Here is a 21,003-nt window from a genome sequence, read left to right on the forward strand (position 1 = left end):
TTAGCCAGCTGTGTGTTTCAGACGATTGAACAAGGGACACAGTTGGCTGGAAAAGACGGAGACGGCCAGTATACACAATGTGATCGTGTAGTGATGCTAACTATGATAATGATGGGTATCAATTCTTGTATTAAAAAGCGGATGCGCGCGCGTGCGGGTGTGTGTGTGTACCTAGTGATCAGCCAAAACATTATGTCACTGCCCTCCGCGACGTTGGATGTCGCCTGGTGGTGTTGCGGGCACATGAAGAGGTAACAAAAATATGTAAGCGGGCCGACGCGGACGGGGGATCAACCTAGCAATGATATGGGCTGGAAATGGAAAATCTGTTGAGATAAGATGCGTTGACAATGGGTAAATTATTATTTAGCGGAGCCTTTGAACTAGTATCTAAAAAACGGTGAAGCTGGTCCAATGTTGACGTCTTATTGTCGTGAGTATGTACGGTAAGAGGTTGAAGGACGGTGAAACTAGCACCAGGAGCTAAATGGTTGGACGCCCACGACGCTTCACAGAACGTGGAGTTCTGAGGCTTGTATGCTCTGTAAAGTAGGATCGATGGTGATGCATGTCATCTCTGCCGAAAGATAGCAATGCTGGTGCACGCACAAGTGTTTCAGAGTACACCGTTCGTCGTACGTCGTTGAACATGGAGCTCCGAAGCAGACCACCCCTACAGTTTCACATGTTAACGCAACGACGGCGTCCGTTACGAGTGCAGGGGGCACAGGACCATCGGGACTCTACCGTCGATCAATGGGAAAGTGTCAGCTCTTCGAGTGAATCACATTTTTGCTGCACTCGATTGCTGGTCATCTCCAAAAAAACCCTCATCGATGTCAACGGTGGCTCTAAACGTGCAGCGCACCAAGGATGCAGGCTGGTGGGGGCAGTATTATGCTATGGGAAACATTCCTCTGCGCTTGCATGGGACTTATAGCAATAATCCATGACACGCTGCCGGCCGGAGTGGCCGTGCGGTTCTGGGCGCTACAGTCTGGAGCCGAGCGACCGCTACGGTCGCAGGTTCAAATCCTGCCTCGGGCATGGATGTGTGTGACGTCCTTAGGTTAGTTAGGTTTCATTAGTTCTAAGTTCTAGGCGACTGATGACCTCAGCAGTTGAGTCGCATAGTGCTCAGAGCCACTTGAACCATGACACGCTGACAGCTGCGAACCACTGAATCCCTTCACGGCTGATGTCTTTCCCGACGGCGGTATCGTCTTTCAGCAGTATAATTGTCCATGTATCTGAGTCACAGCTATGCCACATCGGTTTGAGGAACATGATAGCGAATTGATGTTTATGTCTCGGCAACAAAATTTGACTGATGTTAATTCTATGAAACTCGTCCGGGTCGGTATCGGACGCCACTGTCGCCTACGCAGATCAGCGGTCAACTATTTACGCAAATTACTTGACCTTTGCGTAGATATCTAAAGCCAGATACCTCCAAAAACCTACAACAGACTGTCAGATCCCTGCTACGCAGCTTCAGTGATGTATTTTGTTGCAAAGACTGACAAACAAGCTATCATAACGTTTTGGCTCATCACTGTATGTGCGTGTATTCCACATCTCCACCTAAACCAATGACCCGACTCCAACCAAACTTGGGACATATATCCCTTACTGTCAGTCAACAATCGCTGTGGGGGTAACACCCACCTGTCTATCATGGTTCAAGAAATAACACATGATCAGCAATGAGGTACGAGAAAAACTTTCGCATTGTGTATGACGTTTAAATTTATTGCTTCTTTGCTGGTAACTTCATTCGCAACGCATTTTGCAGACAGTATCCACATACTTCGCTGAACGAACCTACACAAATATTTCATTGTTACACACTAGTCCAAGACATATGACGTTATAGAGACGCACATCGTGCATGAAGTTTTCATACATTTATTTTTTGCTGATACAACATCAATACTGTAGGTGATCTCTGATATATGCCACTGTTTTTGAGAGCTGTCAACTGCAAGCGCAAACGAGTATAGGTAGAAACAATACCAATCTGTGGAGGTAGAAGATGCGTTGCCATAGAGACGTTTACTAAGTCGCGTTGTATATACGCGAAGCAACTGTACGAGGTGCATTCAAGTTCTAAGGCCTCCGATTTTTTTTCTCCGGACTGGAAAGAGATAGAAACATGCGCATTGTTTTAAAATGAGGCCGCGTTCATTGTCAATAACTCCCAGAAATGGCAGCACTGTACGGCAGATGGAATTTTACCGCCAGCGGTGAGAATGAGAACTGTGTTAAATACTTAAATTGCGACGTTTTCCTTACTTGAACAGTGTGCAATCATTCGTTTTCTCAATTTGCGTGGTGTGGAACCAATTGAAATTCATCGACAGTTGAAGGAGACATGTGGTGATGGAGTTATGGATGTGTCGAAAGTGCGTTTGTGGGTGCGACAGTTTAATGAAGCCAGAACATCGTGTGACAACTAACCGAAACAACCTCAGGCTCGCACAAGCCGGTCTGACGACATGATCGAGAAAGTGGAGAGAATTGTTTTGGGGGATCGCCGAATGACTGTTGAACACATCGCCTCTAGAGTTGGCATTTCTGTGGGTTCTGTGCTCACAATCCTGCATGACGACCTGAAAATGCGAAAAGTGTCATCCAGGTGGGTGCCACGAATGCTGACGGACGACTGCATGGTTGCCTGTGTGGCATGTTGCCAAGCAATGTTGACGCGCAACGACAGAATGAATGGGACTTTCTTTTCGTCGGTTGTGACAATGGATGAGACGTGGATGCCATTTTTCAATCCAGAAACAAAGCGCCAGTCAGCTCAATGGAAGCACACAGATTCACTGACACCAGAAAAATTACGGGTAACCGCCAGTGCTGAAAAAATGATGGTGTCCATGTTCTGGGACAGCGAGGGCGTAATCCATAACCATTGCGTTCCAAAGGGCACTACAGTAACAGGTGCATCCTACGAAAATGTTTTGAAGAACAAATTCCTTCCCGCACTGCAACAAAAACGTCCGGGAAGGGCTGCGCGTGTGCTGTTTCACCAAGACAACGCACCTGCACATCGAGCTAACGTTATGCAACAGTTTCTTCGTCATAACAACTTTGAAGTGATTCCTCATGCTCCCTGCTCACCTGACCTGGCTCCTAGTGACTTTTGGCTTTTTCCAACAATGAAAGACACTCTCCGTGGCCGCACATTCACCAGCCGTGCTGCTATTGCCTCAGCGATTTTCCAGTGGTCAAAACAGACTCCTAAAGAAGCCTTCGCCGCTGCCATGGAATCATGGCGTCAGCGTTGTGAAAAATGTGTACGTCTGCAGGGCGATTACGTCGAGAAGTAGCGCCAGTTTCATCGATTTTGGGTGAGTAGTTAATTAGAAAAAAAATCGAAGGCCTTAGAACTTGAATGCACCTCGTACTTATATATTGGTACATTATCGATACTTCTGTGTACGACTGTTTCATAGTATCTAAGGTGTTTTCAGGAACACATGCAAATAAAATTTTTCCAATACTACACACAAAAAAGTTCATTTTTTTGTTTTGGTTTTGAAAGGAAGTTGGGAAAATTAATACCAGGGCAACGCCTGGTTGGTCACCTAGTTAAAAATAAATGATAATTTTGTGAGGGAGAATCAGCACGTATTGGCCGTACATCTTTAATTTTCCGAAATCTGCCCATTATAAGTAGTCTGTTAAATTAGCGGCGTCGGGTCATTACGTTTTGGCCATGTATTTCAATTTTAATTAAAATTTATATGTATGCGAACTGTGTTGCAGGAAGCGCATTAGGGTGTCACTTCGTAATACCACTTGTTTTTATCTTTTAACAGCGGCAATGAAGAACTTTCGTCTACGGTTCGACCTGTGCAGACATAGCTTCACCTATTGTTTCTTTCCGTGGAATTTTATCTCCTCCATAAGAAGCAAAGCAAACGAACGCCCAGATTTGCAGGCACCACAATGTTCAAGAGAAGACTTGAGCGGACAGTGAGAGGCAGCCATTCCATCGCGGAGCTACGTAGCATCAATATTATCCGTAATTAGTAATTATCGGGGATAATTAGGCAGCCAGGATTCACAGTTAATGAGTAGCCAAAGAAAGACTGTCGTTGCTAACGAGCAAACCCACTGCCTAGCAACAGAAGATTAGCGTTCGGCGACAGGAGTAGAAAGAAGATGTCATTAAGGCCGTAGCAGATGAGGGTAATTACAGAAGACTGAAGCGAACAGAACAGCTACGTTCCTTCAAAGACTTTCGCTGCAACGTTTTGCGGGTTCTTCGTGTTCCACGGATTTCATCTGTTTCACAGAATGGACTTTTACTGTTACAGTGACAAAGGTCAAATCATTAAGAGTGGGGCTGCAAAAATTTAGACGCTACTTAACTACATAAATTTTATGTTTACCCACATGTTTTTTCATAAGTGTTTTTCTCATTAGAATAAGAAATAAGGCTGCAGAAAGCAATATTTGTTAGTCTAAATGTCTACGTTGAAGACGGAAAACAGGTAGCTACTGTACGTTTGTTCTCTTAAAAGCTCTTGTTAAATTAGCATATTAGCACGTCTGTATTAATCACACACTCAACAACTACCGCGAATTTTTCTTAGGCCATCAGTCTCCTGACTGGTTTGCTGCGGTCCGCCACGAATTTCTCTCTTGTACAACTTCTTCACTTCTGAGCAGCACTTGCGCGCGATGTCCTCAATTTTTGTTGGGTGTATTCCAGTCTCTGTCGTCCCCTATAGTTTTTATTTTCTGCAGCAGCCTCTACTAGATGGAATTTATTCCCTGGTTTCTTAACATCCCGAAAGTACACAGCAAATATCTTTGCATCGGGTGAAGGTAGAGTATGAATGATAGTTGTACTCATTATACTTTTAATTCCACTTTGGAATAGATGACCAGACCTTTATAAAGGGGAACTTCTGGAAGACACCCCCTGATGATTTACGCAGAAATATGTGATTTTCTACTGTAGACGCTATTATTTGCATACCACGCAGCATCCTACGCTCCTGTGGACAACTGTCGGCGGGCGAAAGTGATGGGACTACCGTCTTAAAAATAAGCCACACGACCCTTGTTGCCTCTGAAGGCACTTAAATAAGCAAAGGAAGCAGTGTGCTTCTTCTGCCTGCAATTTGTCTCTAAAAATCTGAAAAATTTGGTTGGCATCAACAGGCTGAAGTGTATTGCAATACCACGATAAGCAAAGGAAGCAGTGTGCTTCTTCTGCCTGCAATTTGCCTCTAAAAATCTGAAAAATTTGGTTGGCATCAACAGGCTGAAGTGTTTTGCAATACCACGATCTTTGGTACGGCTGACAGCTGCAGTTTTTCAACATCGTGTTCCCTGTCTGCACCCACCCAACAGCATATCTATCAACATTCAGTAGCTCCACTTGAGATCTACGGTATTAGTATTAATGCAAATTAACAATGAAGATCCCGAAATACACTCTTGCCATGTCGTTCGTTGTCGATGGTTGTGCTTCGTATGTTGACAGACGTGTTTTTAAAGTTCGTAAATACAGAACAATAATTTGGTTGATGTTAGTGTATTTGGAGCTACACCTTGATGAGAAAGTATTGCCAACTTTACGATAGGAAAAAGCAGTGCACTACCATCTGCAGCTGTCGAAAAGTCAGTCTGCTGCATCCGTCGACGGCGCGCCAATACTGTCCACCACAACCCTACTACTGCTCCAGGGTCCCTTGTGGCTGAGGCTGCTGATTTTATTCTTGTGGCTTAACACGTCATTCCTTTGGCGTCAAACAAGCACTACGTTAGAGTTACGACATGTCTGAATCAATCAAATTATGTTTCATATACCTCAAACTGACAAACCAGGGACGCCTAAGATACGACTTGGCAAACAAATGGTAATGAGGTGGGGAGCTATTAATATCAATGGGGGCTACTCTGGGAAGAAGGTAGAGCTGGCAGAGGCTGCAAGTAAGATGGGGCTGGATGTTTTAGCTGTTAGTGACATTCGGGTAAGGGGTGAGAAAGAAGAGGAAGTGGGAGAATACAAGGTCTACCTGTCAGGAGTCAAAGCAGGAATAGCACAATGGGGTGTAGGGCTTTACATCAGGAAAGAAATGGAACCCAGCGTAGTTGCAATAAGGTATGTAAACGAACGACTGATGTGGATAGATTTGACAGTGTCTAGCAAGAAAATTAGGATTGTGTCAGTATATTCGCATTGTGAAGGGACAGATCAAGATAAGATGGATAGTTTTTATGAGGCACTCAGTGATGCAGTTGTTAGAGTAAAGCACAAGGACAGTGTTCTGCTCATGGGTGATTTTAACGCCAGGATTGGAAATCGAACAGAAGGGTATGAAAAGGTTATGGGTAAATTTGGAGAGGATATGGAGGCCAACAGGAACGGGAAACAACTCTTGGATTTCTGTGCCAGTATGGGCTTAGTAATCACAAACTCGTTTTTTAAACATAAGAACATTCACCGGTATACTTGGGAAGGCAGGGGAACCAGATCTGTCATTGACTATATAATAACAGATCAGGAATTCAGGACGGCTGTGAGGGACACACGTGTATTCAGGGGATTCTTTGATGACACTGATCAGTATTTACTCTGCAGTGAAATTGGGATTGTGAGGCCGAAAGTGCAGGAGGTCAGGTCCATATGTAGGAGGATAAGAGTGGAGAAACTTCAGGATAAGGAAATCAGGCACAAGTACATAACAGCGATCTCAGAAAGGTACCAGTTAGTTGAATGTAGCCAATTACAGTCATTGGAAAAGGAATGGACAAGGTACAGGGACACAGTACTAGAAGTGGCTAAAGAATGTCTTGGAACAGTAGTGTGTAAAAGTAGGAAGAAGCAAACAGCTTGGTGGAATGATACAGTCAAGGCAGCCTGTAAAAGGAAAAAGAAGGCGTATCAAAAATGGCTACATACCAGAACCCAGGTAGACAGAGAAAGTTATGTTGAAGAAAGAAACAAAGCCAAACAGATAATTGCAGCATCCAAGAAGAAATCGTGGAAAGACTTTGGAAACAGGTTGGAGACTATGGGTCAAGCTGCTGGAAAACCATTCTGGAGTGTAATTAGCAGTCTTCGAAAGGGAGGTAAGAAAGAAATGACAAGTATTTGGGACAGGTCAGGAAAACTGCTGGTGAATCCTGTGGATGCCTTGGGAAGATGGAGGGAATATTTTGAAGAGTTGCTCAATGTAGGTGAAAATGCGATCAGTAATGTTTCAGATTTCGAGGTAGAATGGGATAGGAATGATGATGGAAATAGGATCACATTTGAGGAAGTGGAAAAAATGGTCAGTAGATTGCAGCGCAATAAAGCGGCTGGGGTGGATGAAATTAAGTCGGAACTCATCAAATGCAGTGGAATGTCAGGTCTTAAATGGCTACACAGGATAATTGAAATGGCCTGGGAGTCGGGACAGGTTCCATCAGACTGGACAAAAGCAGTGATCACACCAATCTTTAAACATGGAAACAGAAAAGATTGTAACAACTACAGAGGTATCTCTTTAATCAGCGTTGTGGGTAAAATCTTCTCAGGTATTGTTGAAAGGAAAGTGCGAGTATTAGTTGAGGACCAATTGGATGAAAATCAGTGTGGGTTTAGGCCTCTTAGAGGTTGTCAGGACCAGATCTTTAGCTTACGGCAAATAATGGAGAAGTGTTATGAGTGGAACAGGGAATTGTATCTATGCTCTATAGATCTAGAAAAGGCATATGACCGGGTTCCTAGGAGGAAGTTATTGTCTGTTCTACAAGATTATGGAATACGAGGCAAACTTTTGCAAGCAATTAAAGGTCTTTACATGGAAAGTCAGGCAGCAGTTAAGAGTTGACGGTAAATTGAGTTCATGGTTCAGAGTAGTTTCAGGGGTAAGACAAGGCTGCAACCTGTCTCCACTGTTGTTCATATTATTCATGGATCATATGTTGAAAACAATAGACTGGCTGGGTGAGATTAAGATATGTGAACACAAAATAAGCAGTCTTGCATATGCGGATGACTTAGTTGTGATGGCAGATTCGATTGAAAGTTTGCAAAGTAATATTTCAGAGCTAGATCAGAAATGTAAGGACTATGGTACGAAGATTAGCATCTCCAAAACGAAAGTAATGTCAGTGGGAAAGAAATATAAACGGATTGAGTGCCAAATAGGAGAATCAAAGTTAGAACAGGTGGACGGTTTCAAGTACTTAGGATGGATATTCTCACAGGATGGCAACATAGTGAGAGAACTGGAAGCGAGGTGTAGCAAAGCTAATGTAGTGAGCGCTCAGCTACGATCTACTCTCTTCTGCAAGAAGGAAGTCAGTACCAAGACTAAGTTATCTGTGCACCGTTCAATCTTTCGACCAACTTTGTTGTATGGGAGCGAAAGCTGGGTGGATTCAGGTTACCTTATCAACAAGGTTGAGGTTACGGATATGAAAGTAGCTAGGATGATTGCAGGTACTAGCAGATGGGAACAATGGCAGGAGGGTGTCCACGATGAGGAAATCAAAGAAAAACTGGGAATGAACTCTATAGATGTAGCAGTCAGGGCGAACAGGCTTAAATGGTGGGGTCATGTTACACGCATGAGAGAAGCAAGGTTACCCAAGAGACTCATGGATTCAGCAGTAGAGGGTAGGAGGAGTCGGGGCAGACCGAGGAGAAGGTACCTGGATTCGGTTAAGAATGATTTTGAAGTAATAGGTTTAACATCAGAAGAGGCATCAATGTTAGCACTGAATAGGGGATCATGGAGTAACTGTATAAGGGGGCTATGCTCCAGACTGAACGCTGAAAGGCATAATCAGTCTTAAATGATGATGATGATGATGATACTTCTAAACTAAACTGATGACTAATTATACACGCAATTCGCGGCATGCAAATGACATTGGGATTTCCTTAAAAATTACCGGTTGTTTTCCCACGCAAACAGTGTTTATGAACAGAGTGTTAAGTTGGTGGGAGGCCTAATCACCCGCTAGAGAAATTAATCACTAAAAACAACAGATAGTATTGTGAGGTATATCAAATGACTGCGTTTTGTCAGACTACTAGGAAACTGAAATAGGATTGTTTCTGGGCAAAAGATAATGGACAGGCAAATGAGTACGGGACAGATGGCAGAAAAGGAAGGAAACTGTTTATTAAAGAACAGAGGAATTAATGACATTTAGCTGGTAGTGAACACTGATTTATATCAACGGGGAAAGTTGAAAATTTGTTCCGAACAAGGATTCGAATTCGTGTCTGCTGCTCCCTCGAGTCCCGGTCCGACACAAATTTTCATCTTTCCTCTTGGATGTAAGTCTTTGCGCACAAGCAGCTAAATGTCATTAATTCTTTTGTTTCTTGATTCGTAATGGCTGCAGGATCAAAATCGTGTTAGTTCTTTCAGACGTTCGAAGCGGATCGACGGCCACTGATGTCTTTATTCAGGCTCCTAAAAATACGCAAATCGCATGCGGAGGTTTCGGGACTGTATGGAGGATGTGTAAGAGCTTACCAGCTAAACTTCTGCAGCGTATCAGAAGCAACCTTGTCAAAACCTGAGCGGACATTATGCTGCAACAGAATGACTCCGCCCGTAAGCTTTGCTAAGCGTTTGGACTAGATGGCGCGCTTCAGTTTTTGCAAAGTCTTGACGTACATCTGTACGTTAATTGTGAGGCTGGCCCTTGTAATAAAAGAGGAAGGTCATTACGTCTTACTCGGTCCTGGCGTGTGTGTTGTTTCGACTGAGCCCTGACAGATCTTCCATTTAGTCGTGATGTCTCTCTCTTTCCACGCGATTTCCATGTTTTTGGATCCCTGAAAAAAGACGTCCATGGCTGTCGATGTGCTTCGGAAGAAGACGAGCACGCCTGGGTACAATTGGGTTCCGTAGGCAATTGCAAACGTTTTTCCATGCACGCATTGACTGTCTTGTCTCGCAGTGGGATAAATGTATTAAAGGTACGGTGAATACTCTCGCAAAAAATAATCAGTTTACTTACTTTTTCATATTTCTCGTTTACGTTTCTCTGCCCCTGATATTACACAAGTTATTGATATAAATTCACCGAGTAGCTCGAACAGCATAACGCGTAGTGCGCTAGCTTGTGAGACAGGGAGGTCGTCTAGAGCTGGATTGAATCAGTGCTATTAGAGTTTTAAAACTTCTATAAGCTACCGAAGACTATCTTAAGTAAGCGTAAATTATGCTAGTTTTCCTAGTGGGGTCGATCATTTAAGTTCACACCCTTGTTATACATGTTAACTCGTATCTATCGCTTTCTTTTTTTGCTTCTGCAATCAGTTTATCACTAGGTTCCCCCAGAAAGCGAAAGCAGTCAACCGTCTAAAAACCGTGTGTGGCTATACTGGGTGGTTCTTTTCCACGATATATTAACAGTAGGGACTGAAAGATGAAAGGATACCGAACAAAAAAGGCCTAATGAACTTATGTCCGGAAATGCATGCTTTCCATGGTACAGGCCATTTATTCAAACATACATTGTTACAGAGGCTGCAGTCTAATACGCGCTGTACTATGCAGCCACTGTTGCTATGTGCACGTTTTACTCCTACAGTGTGGTACTGTGGCCCACACGTCATTCCTGCCATAGTTCAAAATGGTTCAAATGGCACTGAGCACTATGGGACCTAACTTCGGAGGTCATCAGTCCCCTAGAACTTAGAACTACTTAAACCTAACTAACCTAAGGACAACACACACATCCATGCCCGAGGCAGGATTCGAACCAGCAACCGTAGCGGTCGCGCGGTTCCAGACTGTAGCGCCTAGAACCGCTCGGCCACACTGGCCGGCCCTGCCATAGTCATTGGTAATTTTGTGTCCGATTCACTTCTCTTACTCACTCACCATGTAGTGGATGTGATACAGCGTTGTACACAATGGTTCCGTATTTGATTCTAGATTTTGCCTACATGGAGATTTCTTACGGAAAAGCAAATGGCAAGGGGCTGCGGACAGCAGTCCGCCCCCGGTAGCTGAGTGGTCAGCATGACAGAAAATCCTAAGGGCCAGGATTCGATTCCCGGTTGGGCCGGAGATTTTCTCCGCTCAGGGACTGGTTGTTGTGTGGCCCTGATCATCATCATTTCATCCTCATCGACGCGCAAGTCACCGACGTGGCGTCAAATCTAAAGACTTGCACCCGGCGAACGGTCTACCCGGCGGGAGCACTAGTCACAAGACATTTTTTTTTTTTTGCGGACAGCAAGGTTGTATTAGGAAACCAATCCCAGCCGACAACAACCACAGCATTCAATGTCTGCAACTGTGTTTCGCCGTATGTCTGTGACAGGGTCGTGTCAGGAAACGGGAAATCATGAAGGACGTGCCCGAAATGTTCGGACAACAGACTAGAAGGAAAATGTGATTAAAACTGTGGAAGGCGACCACTGTGTCAGTCCCAGGTAGCTGGCACTCCACTACAGGGTAAGCCAGACGAGCATGTGGAACATTCTCCATGACAATTGGTGCTACCCTTATCACTTACAGCGTGTACAGGGCTTACTAGAAAGCACACTTTCCTCAACGGGTTTTTTTCAGTGGATTCTTCACCTGACAATCACAATTTCAAGATTTATATCATCCATTCTATTCACAGATGATGCCACCTGTACGCGGAGTGGTATCTTCAGTTTTTATAATCGTCAATTATAAGATAGTATGGAGAACGCCCATGCTGTAGTGACAACGAATCATCAGGTTTGGTGAAGCCGGAATGTGTCGGCCGGGAAAACTTGCGACCGTATTTTGGGACAAGTGTTCTTTCCACAGCGCCTAACAGGCCGGAACTATCGGCGTTCCCTGCGGATGACTTGGCCTTCCCTTCTGGAAGAAGTACCATTGATGATTCGAAGAATTATGTAGCTGCTACGTAATGGTGCTCCAGCCCACTTCGCCGTTAACGTCCGGACGCACCTCAATTGAATCTTCCCTGGTCGATGGATCGAACGAGGGTGTTGAGTTGCATGAGCTGCTCGTTTACCGAATCTCAACGTATACGATTTATGGTTAAGGGGCCATCTCAAAAGTATCGTGTATGCAAAGCCCATTCCAGATATGTAGATACCGGAGCAGCGTATTGATGCTGCCTTTGAGAAGGTTCCGATGCAGATGGCCGACGCGAAAGTGTGAGACAGAACATCATGTTACCCGCGCAAGCATGCGTTGAGGCACATGGATACAATTTTCAACACATACTGTAACTGTGGCTGTATGGTGTAACAATGTATGATTGAATGAATGGTCTTTAGCACGGAAACCATGCATTTGCGGTTGTAAGTTCATTGGACGTTTTTGTTCCGAACCCTCTCATTGATCTATTCCTAGAGTTTGTACACGGTGGAAAGAAATCGTCCTGTAGAAAGGGCTGCACAACCTATGGAAATGTTTTGTTTTACAAAGTAATCCTCCTGTGTGTTATTTAAATGTAAACAGTATTTGTAGCAAAATTGATATTGCCAATGTTTTATTCAGGGTTTATTCGAAAATTGTTGATCACTAACGTGAAACAAAGAGATGTAATATTAAAAATAAAAAATAAAATGTAAATTTACTGTATAGCGCTAGAAAATGCAATTTTCTCAAAGAAAATGAAAATTTAAGAAAAACGTCGAACAAAAATATATTAAACTTGGCTTCACTACTTCGGCGAGCTGACATAAAACATGTTTCCGTTGGAAAATGTTCCAATGAGTACAAAATAACAATCATAATTATATATGAAGTGTTGGCAGAAGAGCCAACACTGTGTTGTTAGAGTAGGCCGAAATGCACGCGTTTAATTACACGCTGACTGGCGTGAGGTATGTAACAGGTCAGAGAAATAAGACTAGCAAAACAAGAGTAACTGGTAGAATACTTAACTTTAATCCACAATTGTAGAACATCTCTCTTGATGATACATAAGTACTATCTCAATATAAAATGGTAATGGCGCCTTACTAGGTCGTAGCAAATGACGTAGCTGAAGGCTATGCTAACTATCGTCTCGGCAAATGAGAGCGCTATGTGTCAGTTTCATCTCTAGCAAAGTCGGCTGTACAACTGGGCCGAGTGCTAGGATCTGTCTCTAGACCTGCCGTGTGGCGGCGCTCGGTCTGCCTTCACTGACAGTGGCGACACGCGGGTCCGTCGTATACTAGCGGACCACGGCCGATTTAAAAGCTACCACCTAGCAAGTGTGGTGTCTGGCGGTGACACCACAATATAGATCTTTTGGAGTTTGTGCGTGTAATTCGTACTTGCATTAAAAGTAATTGCTTTGGTTGCATAAAGCCGTATGCACATTTCAGCCGGACTGTCTGTTAGGACGTTTTGTACCGTCTCATCTGAAAACTCCTTATGTATTATTCTTTTGAGCATACTGTGTATTACGTTCTCCATTGGTTCATAGATTTCTCTGCTGCCTCATGGCCTGCTGTAATCTATTTCTGTTGTCCTTCAGCAGGGGTAATCAACCCTTTTTACCTAGCGCCCGCTTTTGTATCCAAAAACGGTTCAAATAACTCGGAGCACTATGGAACTTAACTTCTGAGGTCATCAGTCCTCTAGAACTTAGAATTACTTGAACCTAACTAACCTAAGGACATCACACATATCAGTGGCCGGGGCAGGATTCGAACCTTTTACCGTAGCGGTCACACGGATCCAGACTGTAGCCCATAGAACCGCTCGGCCACCCCGGCCGGCTGTTGTATCCCTGTTAATAGTAAAATCTAACCGTGCACTAGTTCCAGAGTCATGGTGATACGGAAGTTACTTTATAAAATTTATAGCTCAGAGTTATGGCATATAACAATATTACTCAGCAAGTAATTTAGCCAAACCTTTATGAAAACCTAACAAAGTTTTTTCAAGCTCCTACCACGTAGCAACCATTTGTCAAACATGAAAGCTGAAACGCCCACTGGTGGTCGCTAGGGAACAGGTTGACTACCACTGTTCGTGAGCCAAGTATGGTTCTAAAGAGGCCTATTTTTGTATTTTGATGAGATTGCTTCTGCAGTAGTTTTTGTGTTTCGGAAACATACTGACCCTCAGGTCTCCACAACTAAAGCCTTCTTATATTTCCATCTTATTTGCTCTTATCTTTAGGCAACCCTTTTCACTGTTGTTTATGCCTAGACACCTAAATAATGCCTAGACACTTAAATATTAAATGAGCTGAATTTCTTCAAATTGTTTTGATTGATGAGTATATTCTGAGGATATTTTTGACGTTTGTTATTAGCTCTGCCTTTGGGAAGGAAATCTGTATAGAGATTTGCCCTCTAAACACAATTTTTTTTTCTGTTTGGGTTTCGGCATTTTCTAGCCTGTCTTTTATCAAGATAAAGTCATCTGCGAGTAGAATAGTATCATCAACTGAAAATATAGTGAAAATCTCCTGAATTGGTTTGTATGTGCAAGAAATAAAAGCTACCGCAGACGAGATCCAAACACGCCTATGATCGACTCCCATTCCTTCCTGAAGGTCGCAACCCGCCATCCGGCGCCCTTTAGCACCCGCGTGGCGGCAGCGCACCGCCTCCCTGCCCCCTCCCGCTGCTTGAGCAGTTTGTTTCCAAACAGCAATTAACAAAGCGCCGTCTGGCAGCACGAGCTCAAATTATCGCGCAATAACCCGTTAGCTCTAGCAGCGTTTTGTTCCCGCTTCGCGAAGGAGAGGCGTTTCGGAAAGATCGCTTTAACGCGCCACCAGGAAAGGAAGTTTTCAGTTAGATGTTTGCAACGGCTGTACATTAATAATTCATAAATGCGTTACATTAACTTGTATTTTAGTTCTCATTCTTCAAATGGAACTACAAATATGAGATACAGTATGCCATTTATTTACAACGTATATTTTTAAAGACTACCTATGATAGAATGACACAGACTAATTAAACGAAAACATATTGAGCTAATAATTTAAGTCTCTGAAGAGTAAGAAGTCTCATGGATATGTTGTGCTATCTAGCGGGATAGTTAAGCGTTTTGGTGCACATGTTAGCATATTACTTACATTTTAAATTATATTCTTAATTACCTTTTCGACTTCAGTCTATCAGTCTGTCTCTCAGGACCGAATAGATATATAAAGTTGATTTTCGTGTCACATACTAAGGTGTACGGTTTCTTGGCGGTGTAGAAAACTGAAGCTTCTAAGTCAATGCAATCGAAAGATATTGTCACTTATGTCAGTTATGTTGAGAATCGCAAGCCTGTAGGGTATTTCCTGTAGACCTAAAATCATGAAACTTGGGAGGTACAAGGTTTCACAGTAAAACTAAAGACAAGAATCAATAAACTGTTAATTTTAATTATATTACAGGGAAAGCTATTTGTTTTACATTTGTGTCCCAGCTTCAAACTTAAAAGTAAAACGTTCTAGAAAGACCTGGAATTCCCCTTGAATGATATAGTGTCAGTACGAATGTCCATAACAGGCAAAAATCGACGAGCTTTTCAATTCCCAGGGTGGATGAACATTATGTATATACATAAATAAACAAAGGAAAGTTCATGTTGGAATATAAACTATTATGGAAAGGATACATAAGTTTGTATGGATCCCTCAGACCGCGAGTCCTGCTCGCAGCTGGCCAATTTTTCCATTCGGAATGGCCAGTTTCCTGACGGATTGACGTAATCAGTAACGAAACCATTTCATAAGAAAGGTAAAGGAAGTAGAATGGAATACTGTAGACCATTTTAGGCCTATTTCTATGCCATTGGTGTTCGATGAAATTATTCAAAAGGCTGTATACATAAGGGTAATGAAGTCTATCAGTTCACATAATTTGCTATCAGAAGAATAGTTTGGTTTTAGAAATGGTTTAACACCTGAAAATGATATGCCCTGTCTTCTCTGCGGATAAATAACAATTTGCGAATTCTAGGCGTCTTCTTTGATATAAGTAAGGCGTTTGATTGTGTTAAACTCAAAATATACTGCCGACTTAAGACCAGTGGTTCGTCTCATACTTTAAGAATACAGGCCGAAGGCCCACTCATGTACCCTTGATGACTGCACGAAGCAAAGTTTTACGCCTTGCTTGGGCCTGTCACGACCGACATTGCACTTTTGATGACTCGTTTCAAATTGTATAGATTGGATGGACGTGTACTGGTATGGAGACAAACTCATGAATCAATGGAGCCGGCATGTCAGCAGGGGACTGTTCAAGCTGGTGGAGACTCTGTAATGGCGAGGGACGTGTGCAGTACGTAAACATTCTGCCTGATAACCTGCATCCATTCATGTCCACTGTGCATTCCGACGGACTTGGGTAATTCTGGAAGCACAATGCGACACCCCATACGTCCAGAATTGCTACAGAGTGGCTCCAGGGACACTCTTCTGAGTTTAAACACTTCCCCTTGCCACCAAACCCCCAGTCATGGACATTATTCAGCATATCTGGGATGCCTTGCAACGTGCTGTTCAGAAGAGATCTCCACCCCTTCGTTCTCTTACGGATTTATGGATAGCCCCACAGGATTCACGGTGTCAACTCCCTCCAGCACTACTTCAGACATACTCCATGCCACGTCGTGTTGCGGCACTTCTGCATGCTCGTGGGGACCCTACACGATATTAGGCAGGTGTACCAGTTCCTTTGACTCTTCGGTGTAGATTACAGACTGCTTGGACCAAGTTTCGTTCTTTGAACGTACTGAATCTGTGGACCACCACAAGAATAAAATCCTATTTGCAAATAACATTGTGTTGTAAATTACGTCGAAAAGGGCAGCTGCTCAGCTAAAATGTATTATTTTTCGAACATAGCACATGTAGGATGGTTATTGGAAATATACATGACGAAAGCAGTTCATTACGTGAGTGTTATAGTCATATTATGTAATCATTTTTGGTTAGTTTTTATAATTAGGCGGATCATGCTAACATTCGTTGATACTTTTCTTCGCACTGTATTTAGTTACACAAAATGTGGTGATAATGGTGGGGTAGCTCTAAGGCAGCTGAAGTTCTGGCTGGTATTGCGATGAACCGCTGGGAAGAAGTTACAGAAGAGCATGCAGAAGATTCAGAACTTGGGGGAGACTCCTGTGCAGATGAAGTGTAGGCTATCTCTACCGTTCCAAACACTGCTGCAGTAACTAATGGTAACTGGGTATCATAATTTCTAATGAGTGGCACGTCTAGTACGGGTGCATCACGTACCGGAGACTCTTTGCCTCTGCTTGAAGAAGCGTTTCATGGAAGTAGTGAAACTGATGCTGAAGCGACTCCAGATGTGGGATTACGTGCGGGTTCTAAAGTTGGTTGTAAAGCCCAGTCCTTTGGGATATTTCTTCCTTGTGAGGGCATGTGTTTACCAACAGAAGTTGGTACTGACAGTTTCGTACAGACGTTTTAAAACTCACCAGTGGAACCACCATGAATAGTTTTGTGCTTCTGATTCATTGGTATGAATATTTCTCACACCATAATTCCTGGTGGAATTGGAAATATATAATGAATTGGTCATTTCTACCGATTACTATTCATAAGAAATACGCACTGACCTGTATTTCATTGATACGCTAGTTCAGCTATTTTGACAGATGAACAGTTAGACCAACTATGAGCGAATAACAGCCCATTTGGCTTTAAATTGTGCTTTTTAGGCAGGGCACCTACGCACGTTTCGTGGTAAGGGACATGTCGTGTCGTGTGGTGCGGCGGGCTTGTGGCTCGGCGCTAATAAAAGTGATGCGGCGTTAGGACGTGGCACTCTGTCTTCCTCGGACGAAGACGTCTTTCTGGCTTTAGTTAGTTTAATCAACAAAAGTGTAAAAGGATTTGTTGGGCACTTCTTTATTGGCATACTAACGCGAACGCACCGTGCAAATTATTAGGTGTATAAAGAGTTCAATATCAGCATAGGATTAAACAGCCAAACGGTTGCACATAAACGGTAGGTACATTGACCTAGGTTTCGACACCTACCAGAGGAGTCTTCATCAGAGTGAAATGTTGCTAAATCGTAAAATTACATTACTAAAAAGCAACAGTCAGAATTTGGAGCAGCTATGCTCAAGTGAAAAGTAAAATATGTCAGCTTCTGTTGTACGCATAAAACGCAGCCTAGTTCGCTTTCCCCGCAACATTCTCTATTAGATGGTTTCAATTCAAGGAGTTCATAATTCTAGGTATAGCTGAATAGAGAAGCTTTAAATTTGAATTTTTTCTCGTGTTACTGAAATTTAAGAATTGTTTTCGTACCCGTGTGGATGGCCTTACATTTTCTGTTGTTTAGAGTCAACTGCCAGTCTTCGCATCACACGAATATGTTGTCTAAATCACATGTATCTGCCGGGATTTAGAAGATGACTCTTCAAAAACCTCAAAATATTCAGAAAACAGACACCCAACAGTGGGAACAGCATCCCACCAAGTTCTTAATTCACAATGCATGTGCTGAATATGAGAACTGTTACTGACACGTCGAAAGTCAAACGCGCGTGTAGTTCATTGATACGAATCATCCGGGAAGGGGCAACAGCAGCATCACCAGCAGGCGCGAACTACTTCGATGTGGCAAAAATGAGCGGATCAATTGCAGAGTGTTAAGAAAGAAATTTGATGACAGCACAGCGTACAGGCACAAGCTGTAATTAAAAATCGTTAGCAGACTTCTCTCTGCCATCGGGACACTGACACAAAGCAGTAACGTGCAGCCAATTCCGACTGGTTCTTTCATACCTATTGTGGGTCTGTTACAGGGGTGGACAAAAATATGGAAACATGGCAAGAAAGCCATAAATGCAGATGACGTCCAAGCCTGAAGATTTCTTTGCAGTATGTCACTACTCGCGGCACCTATGCAGTGTCTGAAATTCGTGGTCAGAACGGTGTTCTCTGTAGTCGAGAGTTCATTATTTCGGGGTTAGTGAATCCGAAAGTGGTCAAACTATTGCTGCTCGTGTGTTGGGTACTTCCGAACCAAGCTAGACGTGGTGTTTCAGAAGAGACCGTGTCAGAGATTTGTGAAGCATACAGGAAAAGCGGAAAAAACAGGCACGCTAAGTCACAACATGAACGAAAACTCGTGTTGACTGATCGTAACGGGCGGTCATTGTGATGAAAAAAAAAAAAAAAAACCAAGAGGGCGACAGCGGCAAAAACGCAGAACTGAACGTCGCACTCGCTCATTATGTCAGCACCAAAACAATGCGAAGAGAGTTCCAGGAACAGGGAATTGCATGGCGAACTGCAGTTCTAAAATCATCGGTGATGCAAACCCAAATAACAGGAGAACGTGGTGCTTCAGACGTAAAACGCACGACTACTGAACAATGGAAGAAAGTCATTTGATCGGGTCGTTCTTGTTTCCCACTTTTTCCAGATTTGGACAAGTTTACGTCGCAAGAGCGATACATGGTTCAGTGATGCTTTAGGCAGCCACATAGTGCTCGTCCACGGTTCCCAAGATTACTCAGCAAGGTCGCATTACTGCGAAGAACTTTGGCTGATCAGAACTATCCAATGGTACAGTGATTGCTCTCAGATGATGATGCTTCGATCCTAGACGACATGTCCCTTCTTGGCACTACTCGCATCGTCCACGACTGGTTTTAAGAGCACCAGCAAGAATTGTCGCTGCTCCCGTGGCCACCACAGTCGCCACACCTCCATGTTATTGAGCCTTTGTGGTCTATCTCGGACAGAAGGGAATGTTATCGCTTTGCACCTCCATCATCATTGCCCGAACTTGCCTCTATTTTGGAGGAAGAATAGTATGAGATCCTCTTGAAAACCAAGCAGGGTTTGCTGAACCTTATTAGGTTTGGTTATGTTTTTTTGGTGTTGCCATATTTTTGTCCAGCCCCTGTGCGTCCCTTTGTTGATGGAAGGGCTAAGCTCGCTATGTTGCCTGTCCTCGAGCACGTCGCGGTTGTTTGCAGACGCGCCGCGGTGCCGGCCGGGCCACGAGGAGGCGCGCGTCGGCGCCGTGCGGCACGAAGCGGTGTCGGCGCTGTGCGAGGTGGACGCCGACCCCGGCGGCGAGGCGGTGCGCTTCAGCTGGACACTGCAGCGCGGCCGCGACGTGCTGCCTCTGCCCGCCTCCCGCGCCGCGGCGCGCGGCGCAGCCTCCGAGCTGCGCTACACGCCCGCCGCCGAGACCGACTTCGGCACGCTCGCCTGCTGGGCCTCCAACAGCGTCGGCCGCCAGAACCGGCCCTGCCTCTTCCACATCGTCCACGGTCGTAAGTACACACATCCAAGTTGTGTTTCCTTACCTCTACGTCTGCATCTGCACTACCCAAGGCACCGAGCACTGTGTGGCCGAAGGGGCGTACTGTAGGTGAAGACGTTCCAGCTCGCGCACCCGCCCGGGAACAGCAGGTGTGCAGCGCTGTGCAAACGGATTAAGTTCAGGCAGTCTTGCAACCAGGCCGTAGCATACGTGATGGTGCTCCACTGGCGGAGCGCCCTCAAACAGGAGTGGCTGAACAACTCATGCATGTGGAGAACATTTCCAGTAAAGCAGTCTAGTAAACTAACTGCACATGTCTACGTGCAGAATGAGAGCTGGACACGGACTCTGTTGAAAATTTGAACAGCCTACCTGTACCACTGTAAGGTGCCAGGACATGGGCACTTATACGTTAGCTTACCAACATTAATATTAATAAGAAAGTGACTGGCAAGGGCATGAATTATGATAAATATGAGACACTCTCGAGCAGTACTCCCTGCTTGTCTGCAGGATTGAGCCACTAACTTAAAGCGTTGGTGAAAAGCGTCGGAAGTTGAGAATTGTGGAATGTAAAGTCTGCAGATGGCCGTAGCTCGCCGGGCCGCCGTGGGCGGCAGGTAGCGGTCACCGGAAACGTGGGACAATACGGCGCTTTTGGAGGTAGTCCGGTATCCGGAGCCACCTGTGCTGGGCAACACGTGGCGAAGACGGAATTTCCTTTGCCTATAGGCATTATGACCTACTGGATCATTGGGTAGATCTCAGTGGAGGGATTTCGGCGATGACAGAGCGTTCGA

At 44.2% G+C, this 21,003-nt stretch overlaps 1 protein-coding gene across 1 annotated transcript in view; it reads left to right on the forward strand.

Annotated features, from left to right (window-relative positions):
- LOC126188598 (hemicentin-2-like) overlaps nucleotides 1-21,003 on the forward strand; it is a 1,730,700-nt gene that overhangs the window by 1,524,657 nt on the left and 185,040 nt on the right. Inside the window, exon 10 of the mRNA XM_049930200.1 lies at nucleotides 19,911-20,087. Within this exon, the coding sequence (XP_049786157.1) occupies nucleotides 19,911-20,087 (177 nt within the window). The remainder of the gene's footprint in view (nucleotides 1-19,910; nucleotides 20,088-21,003) is intronic.

The sequence above is a fragment of the Schistocerca cancellata genome, chromosome 5, assembly GCF_023864275.1.
Source record: "Schistocerca cancellata isolate TAMUIC-IGC-003103 chromosome 5, iqSchCanc2.1, whole genome shotgun sequence".
Taxonomy (NCBI): domain Eukaryota; kingdom Metazoa; phylum Arthropoda; class Insecta; order Orthoptera; family Acrididae; genus Schistocerca; species Schistocerca cancellata.